The 20,072-nt window shown below is 43.0% G+C and overlaps 3 protein-coding genes across 3 annotated transcripts; 2 read left to right on the top strand and 1 right to left on the bottom strand.

Moving 5' to 3' along the window:
• The first annotated feature begins 5,040 nt into the window (after positions 1 to 5,040).
• On the top strand, positions 5,041 to 7,355 carry LOC311025505 (uncharacterized protein). Its single transcript, XM_084028427.1, has 6 exons — positions 5,041 to 5,176; positions 5,343 to 5,481; positions 5,632 to 5,773; positions 5,879 to 5,952; positions 6,743 to 6,970; positions 7,051 to 7,355. Exons 1-6 carry the CDS (start codon positions 5,136 to 5,138, stop codon positions 7,093 to 7,095), a joined length of 669 nt encoding a protein of 222 aa, XP_083884553.1. The 5' UTR covers positions 5,041 to 5,135; the 3' UTR covers positions 7,096 to 7,355.
• Positions 7,356 to 10,187: 2,832 nt separating this feature from the next.
• On the top strand, positions 10,188 to 13,404 carry slc25a1a (solute carrier family 25 member 1a). The gene is made up of 9 exons (XM_084029007.1): positions 10,188 to 10,502; positions 10,997 to 11,104; positions 11,199 to 11,298; positions 11,597 to 11,735; positions 11,842 to 11,926; positions 12,019 to 12,123; positions 12,244 to 12,359; positions 12,434 to 12,507; positions 12,601 to 13,404. Exons 1-9 carry the CDS (start codon positions 10,256 to 10,258, stop codon positions 12,713 to 12,715), a joined length of 1,089 nt encoding a protein of 362 aa, XP_083885133.1. The 5' UTR covers positions 10,188 to 10,255; the 3' UTR covers positions 12,716 to 13,404.
• Positions 13,405 to 15,333: 1,929 nt separating this feature from the next.
• On the bottom strand, positions 15,334 to 20,072 carry nle1 (notchless homolog 1). The gene is made up of 13 exons (XM_084029328.1): positions 19,950 to 20,072; positions 19,306 to 19,457; positions 18,775 to 18,995; positions 18,501 to 18,580; positions 18,317 to 18,393; positions 18,123 to 18,220; positions 17,293 to 17,485; positions 17,036 to 17,171; positions 16,902 to 16,948; positions 16,621 to 16,823; positions 16,349 to 16,508; positions 16,199 to 16,269; positions 15,334 to 16,105 (listed from the first exon to the last, which is right to left on the bottom strand). Exons 2-13 carry the CDS (start codon positions 19,441 to 19,443, stop codon positions 16,093 to 16,095), a joined length of 1,437 nt encoding a protein of 478 aa, XP_083885454.1. The 5' UTR covers positions 19,444 to 19,457; positions 19,950 to 20,072; the 3' UTR covers positions 15,334 to 16,092.

Raw genomic sequence — 20,072 nt, 5'->3', positions numbered from 1 at the left:
CAGATTTAGAGAAGATCAATACCACTCTCATGTCCGTAGCTACTGTGTGATCTTAGTATAGTAATTAAAGAATTCTCCCTTTTATTTCTCTAGAAAGGCTGAGGTCCACTGATTTCCCTCATTTAAGTCTGTTCACAGGCCTTGAGGCAATCAACTGCATAAGTGGAAAAAAGAAGATTATAAAGCCTTCTCTGGCTGCGGAGGGAACTGTGCAAGTCAGGGTCGGTTGGGTGAAGACATGTTTTCCATCTTTAAAAAAAAAATGCTGCTAGGAAAGCACTGAGCGAGTGCTAACATAGCTCAACACAAACCATGAACTGTACGATACGCAGTACAGGAGTGTAAATGAATGAAAACCTACCTGAAATCTCAAGTAGGCCTGTTGCATTAGTTTACCTGCAGGCCTGCTGTTTGCGTTTAGATAAAAAAAACTCCCCACAATGAGAAAACCTCTAATGATGGTGGGCTCTTTTCCAACTGTGTTCAGGAGCCTCCTGCAAAAACACAGGTGCATGGGGGGGGGGAGCCACTCAGCTACACAAATGCAGCGTGAAAATGCTTCACTCGTTGAAAACAATTACTGCCTAACAACCTGAGTACCCTTTTAAGGTAGAACAATCATGCTATTCCACACAATCATCTTCCAACTCTGATTTTTTTTAATTTTTGGGGGCAATTTAAGAGGCTTTATCTCGGATGTGGTCTCTACCAACATGCCAAGGGGAAATACCCGACAGTTAAGCTGCTAAATGTTCCACTGTGTTCACCAGCGAATTGCTAACTTAGTCTGTCCAGACGTCTGTTCTGAGCTGGTGATGTACAGTCGGCTGAAAACAGCTGCCTTCTGCGTCCAAAAACAGGTGAGTGAAGAAGAGGAAACTGGAGTCGGGTGATCATTCTCTTGGGGTCCCCTTTCACATACAGTCATGTATTGATTATAGCTGCTTTAAACTAGGTTTACATGGGACTATTTGGTCTGTATGATCGCTATCAAGGAGTGAGTGTGGGACTTTCAATATGATAACAGTAGACTTTAGAGTGCTCTCCAAAGTGTCGTTTGGGTATATCTACACATCAGCATAAATCATCGTCAAATTGAACATTATACTTACATTATTCAGTTGTCAGATATCACAGTAACTAAGTTAAATTAACCTGATAGAGGCTGCCAATCATCTCAAAGCTCGTTACATCGCGCTCCCGGTGGTTTTACACCCACCACTCGCAAACCGACGGGTCGATGATTTAATGAGAGTAAAGGTGCTACATAATGATAACGTGTGACGTGTGGGACTATTAAGGACTGACACGCCCTGTCACGGTTTGTAAGCTCACTTTTGAAAGAGGAACTGAGCCCAAATGCAGACAGCAGAGGAGGCAGCAGAATGATGATTTCAGTGATATGAGAAAAAGGCTTACGGAGTCCAAACGAAGCAGTACGTCCGACAGGCAGGTAACAGGAAAATCCATAGTCTGGAAACAAAGAAAACACAAAAGAAGAATATAGACATGGTGTATGAAGACAAAGGAACTGGGCTGGTAAAGTGAATGAGAACAGGAGAGCAGGAGGTGACTGCAGGACTAAAGAGGGACAGGTGAAACTACTAGGAAACAGGAAACATGATGTTTAATACCCCCCTCTCCCTGAAGATGTGGCTAAGCAGGTCTGCTCTGATGATACAGAGGATGCTCACACTGTTGCTGATGAAAAGGAGCCGTTCATAAAGTCCTTTGTCACACCTTGCTGCCAAGCGGTGGACAATAAGAGCATTGTTGAGATGCTGCTATTTACATTCCCACATTCAAATTTCTGCGACGTACAGCACAATTGAGATTTAGGGGGGGAAAAAAAGAAGAAAATTCCAGCACAATAGGATAATTGTGTGTCAAGCTTTAGATCACATTACGTCCTCGTAGTAATCATTTATATTTGCCTGGTGGGTGCGCTATAATTAAAATGCTATTTAAATTTTTTTTTCAAAAGGCTCCAACTCTCACAGGCGCAACATTTGGTATACGTCCAGCTCCCGACACAAAGGAGTCTGACAGCGAAGCAGTTCATCAGTAATGGCACCAAGAAGCCCGCGCATTTACAGAAGCAGAAACACAAGGCAAAATGTCAGAGTGAATACTGAATTACTACAGCGACAAGACCTTCAAGATGGTGAATTTCTACAGCGACAAGACCTTCAAGATGGTGAATTTCTACAGCTGTGGGAGTTCGGCTCAACCTTTCACTTTAAACGTGTGATATGAGCTAAACTGAATTTGCTATGCACATCGATGCATATAAGGTGTAGTTACAGTAGTTTACACAGCAATACACACGCTTATGTGTTGACACACTGCAAATGCAACATGGCTTTTAAAAAAACACCATAAAAATAGGGCTAAAATCACTGTTACTGATACAAAATTGGTCATATTAGGTTGCATGGCAACTAGAAGTATCTTGTTTATGGGTTTTTTTGTTCAGTAAATGGTGAAGCCTGTTTTCAGGCCCTGATTTGATGGCTTTTCATCTTTCCTCATGCTTTCTGTATGCGTTGGCTCTATGTTGGATCGTGTGGCATATTTATTATTTTAGGCACAACTTTCTCAAAATAAAAGGTTAAACAGAGATTAAATTGGTTGGATTTAACATCTCCATTCTATTCTTTTCATCAGTTTGCCCATTGATGGGATTTTTTTGACTGAAGCACCCGTTCGACCACGATATAATCTGGTTCGTTAGAGCTCTGGTTGCTTTGAAAAACTTGCGTCAAAGTTCTGATTTTTTGTAATTTTAGAAATGCTACTAATCGGTCTCTAACATGTCTTTCTTGAAGTGCTTGGAAGACCGTCAGCATGTCTTTTCTGACCGAGTGAACTTAAATCCAATATGAATTTGACAAATCCTTCATTACTGAAAAATGCGATCACATGCATTGTGTTGTGATTGGTGATGAACTTGAATGGATTTATCATTTATTTGTCGCTTCTTGCTTAAGAAAAGTATGAAATTAGGATTACGAGTATCTACAAATTGATACCTCTGGGCCAAAATAAAGAGTTAGTTAAAATCACATTCTAACAAACAAGAAACACCACAGATAGAACTTTCTCACACGACGCGAGAACACCTAAATAAAATAGTTGAAATAAACTTTTACCCACGTCATCGTGACACTCTCCTCTCCTTGTTTGTCAAAGTTGTTGTTGTTTATTTTCAAAGCACCATTGTCGAACGTGTCTCTTTGCCACATAATATGCCTCATCAACCATGCTCTCACCAGCCATTAGGACAACAGAGGCAGAGCAGCAAAAGGCCTCTCCCTTGAATATGCATCCTCTGTATATGATCTCTGCAACCCCTTGTCCTTTTGCGCTCTCCTTTCATCTCTCCTTCCTCATCCTTTGTGCTGCTCTCGATCATCATTCCCATCTTCTCCCCTTTTTCCTTCAATTATCCATGCCCCCCCCCCCCCTCCCCTCCCCTTTAATGCTCCCTAACACCCAATCTTCCCTTTCTTCTGTATTCTCGCTCCATTTCTTGTTTTGTATGCAAGCCCCAAGGGAGAGGAATGGGTGAAAAGCACTCTCTCTGCACCACTGTCACAAAAGCCTGGTGAGTCATCGCCACTTATGTTCCTGTCTCCCTCCTCCCACAAAAAAACACACATATACAGAAAAAAAAAACACTCAAATTACTCCTTACCTGCCGTGCACTTACAGGAAGATATGTACAGACGCACACATTCTACAGCTCTTCAAAACAACCCAGAAATCAACACGCATGTCGCATCATTTAGTTGATGACTGTGGTTGAAAACGGCTCTCATTCATGTGCACTTCCTATTGCGTGTTTATGTGGAGTTTGTATGGTGGAAATGTGAATGAAGGAATGGAGAGGGAAATAGGGAGCTGCTCATGCAAGAGATGCTCCTGGAATATAGGAAATAACCGGTGGACAAAATGGGAAAAAAGAGAGAGGAAAAGACAGAAATCCCCCGGGGGGAGCGATGTGGCTTTGGTCTTGGTTTTGCCCACCTATGGTTTATGAGCCACAACAAAAAAAAAAAAAGGGGGGGGGGGGGGGGGGGGGGGGGAAGCAAATGCTCTTCCTCCATCTGCTGGAGGAGTGAGTCACTTACAATGCAGTCATGTTGCTGTTGTGTGCGCAAGATGGCAGTCCTGGATGAACACAATGCAGCCACCAGAATGACACATACTGAGCTGCAGTGGATAAAAACAGCTTGAGACATTTTTATTTTGAAGCTTTTTAAAAAAAAAAATGATTTACAAGGTGTAAACGCTATCTATAGCTATCCTGTTTTGCTTGCTACACTGTAAAAAATACCACATTATAATTACATTTCTTTATCTTACTTGTTTTACACGAGTTATTGTTCGGTCAATAAAATGTAAATGTTCTCATTTCTACTGAAGCCTGAGTTAACGTCTTCATATAGCTCGTATCGTTTAACAGTTCCAAGATGTCTGACAAATAAGACAAAGAAGGCTGAAAATTCTCACTGCTGAGAAGCTGGAACTGAACAGAAAAGTAATGGTCGATTATTTTGATCATTTATTTATGTCAGTCTTTTCTGACTAAACAATCAAATGACTAATCTTATCGTTTTGACCCTTCAATGATTCTTAAATATATAAGCAGACGTCACACAAAAAGATATACAAAGATCAGATGGTCATTGATTCCCTCATCCTGAATTTGAAGTGACATTTTTTGAATGTGAAAAGAAACATATTTTACTGTTGAAATGATTGTAAATAAGTCTCCATAACAACATATTCTGCTGTGGATCTGTCAGACCTTTTTCTAGGTTGTGAATTAGCAGAATTGTATTTAGTGTTGTTCTTATCAGGCTTGGATGTCAAAACAGACTCCACCGCAGAGACACCAGAGTCCTCACGTGAGGACTCTCTACAGAAACCTGCTTGTGAGCGATTCAGACACATGAAATATTAAAAGCCTGGAGTTTCCGTTTCACACAGAGAGGGAGGGGAGACGGCAGAGAGGCGGTCAGACGGGAGGACACACCGGGCCAAAGGAAGAGGGGGGAAAAGTCAGAGAACGGCGGGATTAAGTGGGAATAACACATCCGGCACCCTGGGAGGGAGACACATGAGCAGGGATGGAGGGAGAGAGGGAGGAACAGGGAGAGAGCACCCAGAGGTAAGACAGGGAGAGGGTGAATGTTAATGCCTAATCAGGTGCTTTAGTGTAACAGTAGAGGCTGCGGCGGTGTAATAAGCTGAAGACTGATTGACTGCTAACTTTCTAGTCAGTCAGTTAGGAGGATGCGTGTTTCTAATTCAGCTGCTTCTCTCTCAAACCTCAGTGGGACGACTTCTACCCAGGCTGACACACCGACTCAGATCTGCAGCACGGAGAGCGAAGAGCCCCAAAATCATTGGGAACCGGAGGAGGAGGACCGGGTCGAGTGTAGAGCTTGGGACGGAGACTTAGAGGCCAGTCAGGTCAGATTTGAAAGGAAAAATTCACACTACACCAGCATTTCATGAACATTTGCATAGAGTTAATCCGACTCAAAGATCATAGTGATTTGGGGAAGTAAATGCAAAGTTTTGCTGACAGTTTTTGTCCCTCGGTTGATGTGATTGATGAAGGTCGGGCAGGATCCTTTGCCACACGAGACTCTGATAGCCACAAACACACCGGATGTTGCCGACTGCCTCCCATTGTCGCCCCTGCCAACAGAGGAAGAGTTGACCCCCTCTTCAGTGTCGTCTCATCTCTCCAACACACAGGGTTAGTCACGCGAGTGACTGATATGTTGTGTCTGTGAGCAGCCCACGCACATGCGAGGCTATATAAAGGCAGTGGAGCAGTGCTTCTGTGTTTGTGTTCTCCCAGAGCGCCTGTCTGAGCCCTGCTGGTATTGCCTGAGGTCCCTCGACTCAGAGTGTCGTCCTGAAACTCCTGAACAGGTTTCGACATTTGTGACACATTATTTCACTGAACCACTGCTGATCAGAGTGATGGATGCAAGCAATGGGGTGCAAAGCGTCGCAGAGCACACTTCATAAAGAGTAGCGAACGAGGAGTCGGCAGGCAGACTGCCTTTAATTGGCAGTATAGAACAGTCAATACAAGTGTTTGAGAAAGTGTGTGAGTCACTGCAACACACACACACACACACACACACACACACACACACACACACACACACACACACACACACACACACACACTGCACCTTGCAGAGATAAAAAGCAGACTGATATTGATTAAAGGGAATCCATATCGTCTTTATGGAAATAAACGTTGTGGGGTTTTTTTTTTTTTTCGGTGACCTGAGAAGAAACCTGCCCCTTTAATTCCACATGACCGTGAAACAACTACAACCCAGCTAAACCACATAGATTCAACTAACAATACAGTTAAACTAAGCTAAGACAAAACTTTCATTTAAACACATCAGTTAATAAAATACTACATGGTTCAATGGCAATGTGGCTAAATAACTAATATAATAATTAGTAAACCACATCAATTCAGTTTAATAAATAAGCGTCGGCCGTTGGCGGAGGGAAAAGTGATCCGTAGAGAAAAGGGGGTTACTCACCACACACATGTGCCCATGCCCTGCACACATACACTTCAACCTAGGGAAAAGGTGTAAAATTATAAAACAAAATGCAAAAATAACCACACACGCAATTATGGGGCAATGAACTTTAAATATGTTGCACAATCCTGTTTTGTACTGCGTTGCAGGACTCGGGTCCTTTGCCAATGTCGCCCTCTAGTGGCCAGAAAGTGAGCTACCAGACAGACCCTCGACCTCACTTTGGCGTGGCGTGGTCCTCCCACTCCACATGTCGCCCCCTGTGGGGCAGTGAGGGGCCCTGCTGGGGACAAAGGAACCAGGACGTGCCTGATCAGACTCACACCTGCCCTCACTGTCATCTCGGGCTGCCCCCTGACACACTGCGCTGGCACGAGGTTGGCGCACACAGCAAAAATACATAGCTTATGTCACTGTGTTTACCAGATAGCCTCTAACTCTCTTTCTCTCTGCACAGGCAAAGTGTCTACTGTTTGAAGGGCTGAAGAACTCTGAGAAATAAATAGTGATCATCAGAGAAAAATGTTGCCTGTAATTATGCTGTCTATGCTCTCAGGTAAATACTTTGCACCTCATTAAGTGCAGTATCCTTCTGCTACAACAACTGTTTGTTTAAACCAAGTAAAGCCATGTCCATTCCATATTTCATTTTTAGTTAATGTCTAATTTCTGTCATACATAACAAGTTGTTTTTTTTAAATATGAAAAATAAACACTTTCTCCCCCTTGTAAGAGTATAATGTAGCCTTCTCTTTACAGAAACTGAAACTGAAAACACACCAGAAAGGATTTACTCTCTTCTTCTCTTTAGGAATAGAGCTTTAAATGTTGGTAATCCAATAATAAATCCTGAGTGTCTGCAGTTATACATCTTAATGAGTGTTAATAAGCAGCCCCCTACCTCAATAGTGTATCTCTTCAACCGGTTTGTTTACGTTTTGGTGTTTTATTTTTTTTTATTTTGGTAGGTGACTTCACAGGTTTGACCTGTGATGGGAAGTGTGAGGGCTGAGTTGGTGGGGAGTATTGGCTCCTTTTTTGCCTTTTTGTAAGCTCTGCTTTTGTTTCCCCATTATGTTTTTAAAATACTGCACGTGTTAAATCACTCATTTGATTTAGTATCTATCTGCATGTGCGAAATTAATTTTAAAAGAATGAATGAAAGAAGTGATCATTCCAACCAGTCAAAGGGAAACATTTTCACCTGTTTCCTTAATGTAAAAAGTGATACCTCCAATCTATAAAGGTATTTACTGTCCACAGTGATAAAGCCTGATACTGCAGCAAATCAAAGAAACTCCTTTTTAAAATCCAACATGTAATCTCTTTAGATACACCTGCAGCACTGGAATAATAGGATCAGGAGTTTTTCTCCAGCATTCTGGAGGTGTTTGGAGACGAAGAGGACAGTGAAGATATGGGAGAAGAACTCGGTGATCACTTCCTGATGTATGCTTGCTGCACGCGCTTCTTCCTGACCGTGAATGTAGGAGTGCAGTTTGTCACGTCGGGTACAATGACATGCATACCAATGTCATGCCTCTAGCAGCGGAATTAATCCCGTATTAGCCTGTAACTGACTCCCCAAATTGAACATTATTTTTGTCTCCACAGAGTAAAGGCCCCACTGAAGTCCCTCTCCCACTAGTCTGGATTTGTAGGCTTTAGGGCCCAGGAACTCTTCAGTAAAGTGAAGCTAACCGTTCCCGTTAGTGTGGGCGCTGTGTGATTTGGGTTTAAGTCCTGGGTGTGAGCACAAACTGGAAAAAGTAAAAAAGTGAAGAAAAAAAACTCAAATTAAACCCCCTCAGGTTTCCTTCGTTGATTTCTGCCTCCGCTTCATCTTTTCCATCAAGGTGGTTTGTGGTGACTCATGGGCTGCCAGACATGAAAGTCAAACTTACAGAGGACCAAATACATCATAAATGACTGGTTCACATTGCAGCCTGACAGAATACACCATGACAGCTGTCTACTCGTCAGACTCATGACGCTGAACAGGGAGCATTACACAGTGCAACCTGTAGAAAGTTGGTTTTGAACTGAAAGTTCACCCAGAAAACACACAATATGTTCAAAGGAAAAGTTAAAAGTAGTTTCTCCATAAGTCTGGGCTTTCACTGTGCAGAGGTTGCTGCACATCTGATATTAAAGAGCTTATACAAGAAGATCATTACTGCCTGAATCTGCACATATATAGCAGTATATTTACACACGAATGTGTTGTTGGTATTATGCAGGTGATAATCTACCCAGTAAATGACGACACTGGAAAGCAGGTGGAGGAAATATTGTCTTCCTACCTTCATCTCCCTCCTGAACTTGAATTTTTCACTATTGTCTTCCCCTTTATATGATCCACATGCACAAATTCTCGCAACCAAGTTACAAAAAAAAACACTGAAGCATGAATAATATATGTTTTTCAGATTAATTAACCGAATGAACATGAACTGGTCATTGTGTTTTGACACCGACTGGCTGTCTCTCTGTGTCCGTCTATGTTTTTATCAGGGGGTGGGGGTTGGGGGTGGAAACACTGACCTAGTTTCATTATAAAGGGTGATCGGGGGAGGCAGCCTGTGTGTGCGTGTGCTCTGGCATGGCAAGAGCACTATTTAAGGGAACAAGGATTAAGAGCCAGCATCAAAATACCAGTCTTGATTGCGTGGGGCATGATACACATACTATTGTATGGTAATCTTATTCATTTGAATATTCGAATCATATATATATATATATATATATATATTATTACCCTATACTATGGCTCTTAGAGTCCAATTAATAACATAAATATATTTTCTGTTACCACAAAATCTTCCTACATACCTCTGCATATATACGTATTTTATGTGCATTGTGTATTATTGGACATTCTCACTGTAATACATTTGTCTTATTGGAATTACATTTTTTAAATGATATTACTATTATTATTACTATCATCATCATCATCATTATTATTATTGTTATTATTATTATTATTATTATTATTATTATTATTATTATTATTATTATTATTAGTAGTAGTAGTAGTAGTAAATTTAAAATAAATTATTATTATTATTATTAGTAGTAGTAGTAATAGTAGTAGTAAATTTAAAATAAATTATTATTATTATTATTATTATTATTATTATTATTATTATTATTATTATTATTATTAGTAGTAGTAGTAGTAGTAGTAGTAAATTTAAAATAAATTAAATATAAATTAAATATGTTAATTCACCCTTTATAAACAAATATATAATATATATATAATATATATATAATGTTAACGTCTTATAAAAAAAAGAAATAATGTTTATATTAATAAAATGTATAATATTTGAATACTGGTGAATTCTGGTGAAAACTGTTGCTGTGGTTTATCATAGTATTTGACAGCGAGGGTTAGACTAGATATTAACCTCTGAACATCAATAAAAAAAAAGCATCCTCCACGTGATTGGTCGCCAAAAGTCATGCCTGGTCACGTGATCGAGTAAAGGCATCAGGCAGCGTGGCGAGCCAATGGCCTTCCCGATCACCTGACCGCTATTTGAATATTGATGCTCCGTCAGACACCACCTTCCCGTGTTGTTATTGTCTGACATTGTCCGGGTGGGACCGTCGCTACCGAGGGGACATTTCTGCACGCGGCCCGGACCACCGACATGTCCTCGCTGCTCAAGCCGTTTTCGGTGTGTGAGGGACCGTGCGCGAGCTGCGGCGTCCGGCGAGGATGCGCGAGCTCGGCTCCCTGTCAGCAGCCTCCGTCGCAGCGTCTCGCCGCTGCTGCCACCGCGGCGGGGCCGGGCTCCCTGCCGGCCCACCAGCGCTCCTACGCGGCGAGGAGAACCATCGCGGCGGCTGCAGTCGGCGGGAGGAAAATCACGCATCCCGGAAAGGCCATTCTCGCAGGTTGATTTTGAAACGCAGCTATTCATTGAGATCCCCCCCCCTCATGTTCGCCTATTGCTTTCTGCACAGCACAGCCTAATCTCAATCTGTCGCTCGTTAAGGCTACCCATGCAGAACTGGGTCAAAACGCAGGCAGCCAGCAGTGATGCTAAAGCAGTCGCATGGCGTATTGCATTTGTCTTTTCTGTATTTATTTAGCACATTGTATTCATTTGCATTCATCTAAACGCATCTATAAAGAAGCCACATGATCATGCTGCGTATCGAAAATACTCATTCAGCCTCTTTCCAAACCAGTGCACGAATCTGCTGTGTAATTACACCAAATTAGCATTTAGTTAAAACACAAATGAAACCACCACTCAGCAATTCATCCTGATAGAAAAAAAAAACGCTAGTGATGAGTTCCTCCTGCTTCCAGAACATTCAAGAGCAATTCTGCACAGGGAGTCGACAAATTCTCACAGCAGTTTTTCCTCCTCCTCCTCGCTCAGGTGGCATTGCAGGAGGAATCGAGATCTGTATCACCTTCCCCACAGAGTATGTCAAGACCCAGCTGCAGCTGGATGAGAGAGCCAACCCACCGCGATACAGAGGGATCGGTAAGGTCACTGGGACATGTGTGACTGCTGCCTGGCTGCAGGTCTGTGTGCTAATCTCCTGTGTGTGTGTGTGTGTGTGTGTGTGTGTGTGCAGGCGACTGTGTGAAGTTGACTGTGCAGGATCACGGTCTCAGAGGGTTGTATCGAGGTCTCAGCTCCTTGCTCTATGGATCGATACCCAAGTCTGCAGTGAGGTGAGGACGCACACATGATTTAGAGAAGCTTCACTGCACAGATCGTATGTGGAGCTGACTTGACATTAATGTGGACTGTTGACTGACATCAAGCGGTGACGCGGCGTTTTCACGTTACTTAAATGAAAGGCAGCCACATTCGATGGGCTGCAACAAATGCAAGAGTGCACATTTGAGGACATGAAACCATCAAAAGACAATCAACTAACCAATGATTCAACTTTCCTGCTGCTACGTACAAACATACAGGAGACTACCCTTGAGTCAGTTGAATGTACCACCTTCCCATCCTTCACAGGTTTGGCACGTTCGAGATGCTCAGCAACCCGATGCGAGACGCCACAGGTCGCCTTGACAACACACGGAGCCTCTTGTGTGGTTTAGGAGCCGGTATAGCGGAGGCCATCATCGTCGTCTGCCCCATGGAGACGCTCAAGGTTGGTTTGGCCCGGATGCCGCTACACATTTCTCTGACTGTAAGGAAGCTTTTATAAACAATGATGAGTGGATGAAACATGGACTGATTATTTGCTCGTCCTCCAGGTGAAGATGATCCACGACCAGTGTTCCCTCAGACCTCGCTACAGAGGCTTCTTTCACGGAGTCAGTGAGATCATCAGAGAACAGGGTAAGAGAGAAGGAGAATTTTTTTACCCGCTACTTGAAAACAATAATGGAGTCCTTAAGTTGGTTTGTGCTCCATATGTTTGACTCTTTTAGGTGTGAGGGGGACGTATCAAGGATTGACAGCTACTGTGCTAAAACAAGGATCCAATCAGGCCATCCGATTCTACGTGATGAACGCGCTGCGCAATTGGTACAAAGGTGAGAAAGGCTGCAAAAACAGAATCTGATATCCCTGTTATTCACTCGTTTTAATGCATCCTCCTCCTGTTTTCCTTCCGTTCTCCGTCAATCCAACATCTGGATTCGGCCTCCCAAAAGGGGACGACCCCAGACGAGATATGCACCCGATTGTCACGGCGATGTTTGGAGCGACGGCGGGGGCAGCCAGTGTTTTTGGAAATACACCTCTGGATGTGGTGAAGACCAGGATGCAGGTAGGAAGCCCGACCTGCGGCCATTTCACTACTGTGAAAAGAATTCCCCATTCTCAACCCTCTGCTTCCTGTAGGGTTTGGAGGCCCACCGCTACAAAAACACAGTGGACTGTGCCTTCCAGATCTTGAAGCACGAAGGACCACAGGCGTGAGTAACCCTGCTCCGACTGCATGCTGGGTACAGTTTAGTTTTCACTCTTGCAGACAAAACCCGTGGAACCTCGTCCCATCTTGTCCTCAGGTTCTACAAAGGAACGGTTCCCCGGCTCGGCCGCGTGTGCTTGGACGTGGCCATCGTGTTCGTCATCTACGAGGAGGTGGTCAAACTACTCAACGGCGTGTGGAAGACCCAGTAGACCAGCTCGGAGGGCGACGGACGTCCAGAGGGAAGCACAGACCAGTGCCTCATGCTACACACAACTGAACACCTCTATTGTAGTTCATACTAGCTCTTTGCAACGCCCTGAGCAGATGACACTTCATCGTGACCAGTCTCTAGTCTGTTACACAAAGGGAATTGCAGGACGTATCGATAAAAGAAAGGGGAGGAGAGTATCTGGCTGCGTAAAAAACAACTTGGTATTCTCGTCAGACTTAGGGATCAGGAGAGAACATTTTATTTTGAAGAACAGGTGAAGGCAAAGTCAAATGAAGCAATGAGCAAACGTGTAGATGCGTCTTAGTACCAGAAACGTGTATGTTGAGAAGAATTACTAACCAAAGGTTCACAGGAGGAAAACAGCTGGAGTAGGTTCTAAAAAAAGGGGGATATATTACGTCTAAAGCTTTCTATGACTGTTAATGATAATGTTGTGGAGTGAACATTTTGTACGGAAACCATAAATGTGTCTTTTGAGTCACGCTGTACTTACTGACAGAGAACGGAGACGCTACCCGACACTGGAGATGTCCTCAACTGAAGATATTCAGTCTACCAACACTCGATACAATTTTGTCAACTATTCGATTAGTTGATTCAATTTAAATCTGTAAAACTAAAGTTTCTCCACAAAGAATCATGCGCCACCCTTACATCGTGTTTACCGGAGATAAGTCATTCAGCATAAAAAAAAAAAAGACCAACCAGCTCTACTGGACATGCGTGAGCTTGCTGCACTACTTTAAAATGTCTGTGCAGAACATTGCTTTACCTGCCTGTGCTCGTGGCGTCGCCGCACATCTGCAGTACTTCCTCGCCGATGAACTCCAGGGGCTGTTCAGCGAGCATCTCCGAGTACGGCTGCACGGATCTCCATGTGGCAGCAACGCAGGCTTGTCGAGGCAAACCCAAACTGGTCTGGAGTCGGTACCTCCCCTCTTGCAGATTGTTTCAGAGTGTTACAACCTGATACAAGTAGTCAAGCACACATTGTAGGAAACAAATCCATATGTAGCATAATCTTCATGTACAGTCTTAAGAGGAGGAGTCGAGTCATTCATAGAAGCTAGTGAGCTCTTTGTTACTTAATTATTATAAAGTATTTGTCCAGCAATGTTCAGACCCTCAGTCAGGCTGCTGTTTCCAAGCAGGTGCTTGTGTTCAGCCTGAAATATAAAAGTTAATTCCATAACTTGAGATGTCCAACTACGTAAAGCCCTTTGGACGTCTAGTCTTCTAGTCAGATATCGCCACTTAAATAATAAAAACACTTTGTTTACCTCAAGCTAACCCGCTTCACAAGCCTTTTGTATGCTGATGAAATAGTTAATTAGCCATCTTTAATATAGTGTTTACATACCTTGAGCGACAACACGGTGGCGTCGTCGTCGTCGGAGGCTCGGTAACAGAAACGACTAGTACGTGAGCAAAGGCTGGGTTATGACTGACCTAGTTGCACCACACAGGCCTTGCACAGAAGCCTTTTTCTCCTCTTTGCCAAACTCCGTTCTGTAGAATCTCCAGTGTAATATTCCTTACACAGATATTCTTTAACCTGTAGGGCTCTACCATTTTTTGTTTTCATTAACTAAAGTACATTTTTATTGTATAGAATTAATCGTTTATTCTTTGCTGCTTTTTCCATGAACAGACATGCAGAGTGTGTACCTCGTTGTACAGCATATCAGATTTGACAGATCAGAGTGAAGATTTGTGTGAAATATGTTTGTGACATCAGTAAAAAAAAAAAAAAAAAAAGGTTTTACTTCATGATCAGATTTGGAAAACTGACACAGATTTAGACCTGATGGCACTGGTTTCAATAAACGGATAAACCCGATATGCGTGACTCTGAGAATGTGTGTTAAATCCTCAAGATATATAAAATGCCCTGTAATGTTGATACTATAGGTGTAAATATGGATAACAAATTCTGCATTATAACACTAAAAAACAACCGCTGAGAAGAGGTTACTGCGGTTACCATAGTTACACTACATAAGAGTTTAAAGGGACTGTGTGCAACTGTTGCTGTAAAGGGAAAGCACAAAAGGCCACATAACATAATTGCTTGAATTGAGCCGCGGATTATGGTTTGCTGAAGGGAAAGACGTTGGGAATACCCTGATTAGCCTGCTGCTCCTGCAACCCGAGCCCAGATAATCCCATGAGAATGGATGGAGTCGGTTCTATATTTTGCTCTCGGAGGTTGTGTTTAATGGTGGCATCTGTGCTGTAATGAGGTGGATCCAACCTTTGAAAATGAAGTGGTTTCCTTGACAAAAACCTCCACTATTTTTCATTACGTTTTTTCCCTTGTAGATTTCTGAATATAATCTCACAAATGTGTGATTCCGCTGCAATCCATAGCTGTTGTTTCTCTGCATATTAATTGGAAGAGGACTACATGCCATACATCATGCTATAGAGATCTAAAGACTAATGATTAAGTTATTACTTGTTGGTTTCTTCCATAACTTTTAGTCCAACAACTCAGGCATTTCAGTGAATGTACTTAAATTAAAGCTTCTTCTTTAGATAATAGGGACATGCGAGTCAAGCAATTTGTGTAAAATTATGGACATACAATTTCTCTGGTTTTGGTAAAAGTTGTGATGTAAATATTTATTCATATCAAATATTCACAAAGCGATTAGATACAGAAAATAAAATGTGTTATTTTAACTGTAAAGGTGAATCAGAGAGTTCAGAGCTGGTGACACAAAAATCAGCAGTTTGAGGCTTCGCTGACTGCAGGACAGAAGAGATTAAAGGCTGAAGACGCTTGGTCAGCATTAACATCACAGAGGAGGGTATTAAACGCTCCCACCTGTTGCCACGCCACTCCACCTGTCACCTGCTGTATACAGGAAGATTTAGTAAGATGCATCTAAATTCTTCAGATCATAGATTAAGAAATTGAAGTATATATTTGTTGTTTGTGCATATGGGCATGGCACCAAACAAGGTCTTAAAATTAGGAGCAAGTATATACATGAATGGAAACCCTTTCGATTTGAGATGCTAACACTAAGATACATTTTAAAGTGTAGCTTCTACACGCAGGGATCCCAGTGGATGAAAGCTCCGATGATAATTAACTCTCCTGTTTTACATTCCAACTCCGCTTAACACCTTTACAGCGTTGATGTTCTCACGTGGGTTTCAAACGCGGAGAGGGCGTTTGCGTCATGACGAGGCGAGAGCTCCTTGACACAGCGCCACTGTTGACTAACGGTTTAATGAAGCCAAATGGGGGATTAGGTACGGCCGAGCCGCCTTTACTCCAGCTGTCAGGCTTCTTGATAGTAAAAGACGCTACATCCTCTGCCAAAGTGAAGAAGGGGGTGTGTCTTATCGTCTCCATCTGGAATTACAACACAAGGCCAAAGGGTTACGTGTGAGGAAACATTGGTATTTAAGGAACTGCTTAAGAGATAAATGTAGCTTCTTCACTCACATTCTGAGACATTTGTCTTTCCCGCCACTGGCCACTCTTTGTCCATCAGGACTCCAGTCCACTGCATAAACCTACCCACACACACGAGGCAATTAGACAAATAATAATAAGAAACTAACTATTAGGGAGCAGCACTTTCCCCTCCCTCACCTCATCAGCGTGGCCAGGGAGGTCCATGTTCAGCTTCCCAGTCTTGATGTCCCAAACTTTAAGTGTGCTGTCGCTGCTGCCGCTGACCAGCAGCCTGCTGTCCGCCGACCACGCCACTTGATACACGGATGCCACATGGCCACGCAGGGACATCAGGTATCTTTAGGAAAGCAGACATAGATCATCACTCGGTGATACACAAACCTTATGCCCACAGCACCATCACCTGGACAACAGCGTTATTACACAGATTCATTCACAGATGTACTTACTTCCCAGTGCGCCCGTCCCAGATTTTTATGGACTTGTCGAATGAGGCGGAAGCGAGGAGCCTGGTGTCCGGAGAGAAGAGCACTTCATTGACCAGGGCGCTGTGGCCGGTCATCCTGGCCAGAGGCTTCTTGTCTTCTGCAGGGTTCCACATGAACAAGGTGAAATCATCTGAACCAGACACCAAGCGCTCTGGAGCTGAACCCTGCAACACGACAACAGAAGTTAGACTACCGATACATGGGACTTAAACACATAAATACAGGCAACAAACAGTACTTACCCTAACTTTATTATATCTCTGCAAAGCCTTCTCCTTCAATTCTTCCACTGGGGGAAAGAAAAATGCTTGTTAAATATCAGAAAACCTCTTCTTCACACCACACTATATCCTTAAAAAATGAACATGTTCCTTACGTGATCCTTTGAGGTCCTGAGGGTTGATGGTGGCATCTGCAGGTTCAAAAGCTCCAGTGCGCAGGACGTAGTCCGTGCTGAGAGCCAGGGTGTTTACCCAGTGAGCGTGACCCTGCAGAGTCCTGCACTGGACACCCTATACCCACACATAGAAGTAAACACACATTAAGTTTTTCTTTAACACACAGATGCCTCCGTCCTCACAGTCAACTCCTTCTGTTCGGAAGAATCAACATTTAAAGAAGTGTCACACTTACATCTTTGGCTCTCCAGACTTTGACCGTTCTGTCCTGGGAGGAAGTGTAAAGAAGTCCGTCTCCTCCCCACTTCACACAGGTGACTGACTGAGTGTGTCCAGTCAGGATCCTCTCACAGCGTCCCAACACAGTGTCCCAGACACGTATTGAGCCGTCCTTAGAGCTACTGGCTAGGTACCGACACTCTGCGTTGCTGAAAGCGAGAGGAAGAGGAGAGATACAGTAAATCAGGACAACAATGTATCCCGATTCAAAATCAAGTATACGCTCTCGAGTCCTGACGTCATAAAATCTAACACCTATTCCACTAGCTTCTGGAATTAAATGGAATCTCTCAGTGAGCATTTTCATGGAAAATAAAATGTATTTCTGGGGTTTACTGTTAACATTCAAAGCCAAATTGGCATCCACTACAGCACATGCTATTTCAAAGGTGACATTTTCACAACATTAACAAACTGAAACTACTATTAATTTCTTAGCATAAAATCTGGTTGCACAAGTCGCCTCACAACTCCAATCACACATCTCAAGTTGCTTATCGTGCTGTAAAAAAATGCATCCCCTTATCTGTTGTCAGATTAATTACTAGCCAATAGCCAATGGGCTCAGAGATTGTGGTTCCTGTAACTTCCACAATACCCACCAAAACTCTCTTCCAAAGTAATTTTTACTAGTTGTAGTCAAAGTATGAATGTACATTATGTTATCCACAAAAGACTAACACCACCATATAAGATACAATTTGAGTTTGTTATGTTTCACGGCTGTTTAAAGTTACTAGCATTATTGCAGGGAGCAATTTACAGAAATTAGAATTGAGTGCTCACAGGTGGAGAGGTTCCCAGCTGAGCCAAGTGATCCATTTGGTGTGTCCCGTCAAAGTCTTCCCCATCTGTGTTCCCGTCACTGGATCCCACAGACAGATCTGCAGAAACAGCGCCACAAACAATAAATACAACATGTTCGGAGGATATATATCTTAAAAATACAGAAATGGACTGTATGCATTTTGGATGTTCACCTGACTGTTCTTGCACCCTGAAGCCAGCTTCTTGCCATCTGGTGACCATGTGATAGTCAGTACCCAGTGTGTGTGTCCTGCAATAGAGCAGAATACAGTTCAACGATGTCGAAACCCATTCAAAAATAATTTGTTTGTTGATGCATAGCAGATCAAGCTGCCTTGTAGAAGTGATTTTTTATACCTCTGGCAGTGTGATGGGGCGTCTCGGTCATCAAGTCCCAAAAACGCACTGTGGTATCACCTGAGCCGCTGGCCAGATATCTGAAACAAGCAAGGAGAACTGAATTAACAGCATGTCTAAATCTACGGGTGTGGGTGTTCAGTGGGTCTCCTGAATGTAATTTACAGTTTCATTCCCTCTAATTGTCCTTATACTAATATATAAATATAAATCCATGTACAAAAAAACCCCACAACAAACAGGCAGCTGATGATTCTGCATCGGAGATACTCACTTGCCAGTGGGGCTGAAAGCAGTTGAGATGACCGCTTCTGTGTGTCCCTGTAGCGTACTTGTACAGCGGGCCACGGCTCGAACCCTGAACACAGCCTGAGGCTGGTACACCACTGGCACAACCTGCTCCGTCTCAACCCCAAGAGCCTGCACACATGACCCCAGACTGGACACCACCTCGGCCTCTCCTCGCACAAAAAATGCCAGCGGCACTGGCTCGTCCTACAACGGATAACAGCAAAAAACAAAGACATATTCATCAAGTTTAAGCTTCATGTACCTTTAATAGCTAACCATGTCTAAGAACAGTTTTTATCATAACAATGAGAGATGTGTTCAAGACAGTAAGTGAAAAGGCTGTTGTAGCTAATATTTCGACAGTAATACTTTTTGCACTTTTACAATGCTAAATTATACAGTCTGATACACTTGATGTAATTTTAAAATGAATTGGAGGTGGACTGGCTTAACATATATGAAATGATACTATCTAATAATGATGCTACATCTATACTATATAACGGCAGCTTACCTTCTGCAGCAGCGCATTGCAGACGAGCTGCAGTTTGTCTGGGGTGATGTCTAGAGGCACATCGAAAGGTGAGCCCAGGACCTCCCCTTCCTCATCCTGGAACTGGATCAACAGCCGCTCTGTGTTCTCACTCGCCATCCTCAGATTTGGATCTAAAAAAAACAATCACGTTCTCTTTACATTTATGAAGGTATATTCATGTATGTTAACACTTATTCAGCTACGCGCTGTCAACAGCAGGCGATCGAGGTTGTGCCGATTCTCAAGTTGGTCGTGAAGGCAACGTTTTAGCTAGCTAGCTAAACTCTGACAGAACATCTATGACGTGAACTCATTAACGTAAACTAAATAGGACAAGGAGCAACACACTGCAGGGCCATGTTTAACAATGTTATTACAAAGTTTTAGACCAATTCCCAACACCTGAAATTAACTGTGTAGCCGCTTATGTTTAGCTAGCCGTAGTCTGATGTCCACCAGTAACGCTAAAGCTAACCCCGCTAGCCTGCTATTTACTAACATTTCGAACACCGCTTTCCTTTTAGCAGCGACTGAAGGACAGCAAGCTAACCCCACTCTGTTGACACAACCGTGTCTACAATTACATGGCATCGAATTGGCGCGAATATGCGATAAAACTGTACCTTCAGCGAGATAGCGACGTGTTTCAAACTCCCCACGTGTGTATATCTCCGAAGAGCCTTTACAGGAGAGATACTCCAAGAAACCGGAGTTGTCATGTCAATGACCGGACTCGCGCAATGCAC

Source organism: Eutrigla gurnardus (genome assembly GCF_963514095.1).
Source record: "Eutrigla gurnardus genome assembly, chromosome: 15".
NCBI lineage: Eukaryota > Metazoa > Chordata > Actinopteri > Perciformes > Triglidae > Eutrigla > Eutrigla gurnardus.
Note: the sequence above shows the minus strand (reverse complement) of the source record. Positions and strands in the feature narration are given on the sequence as shown.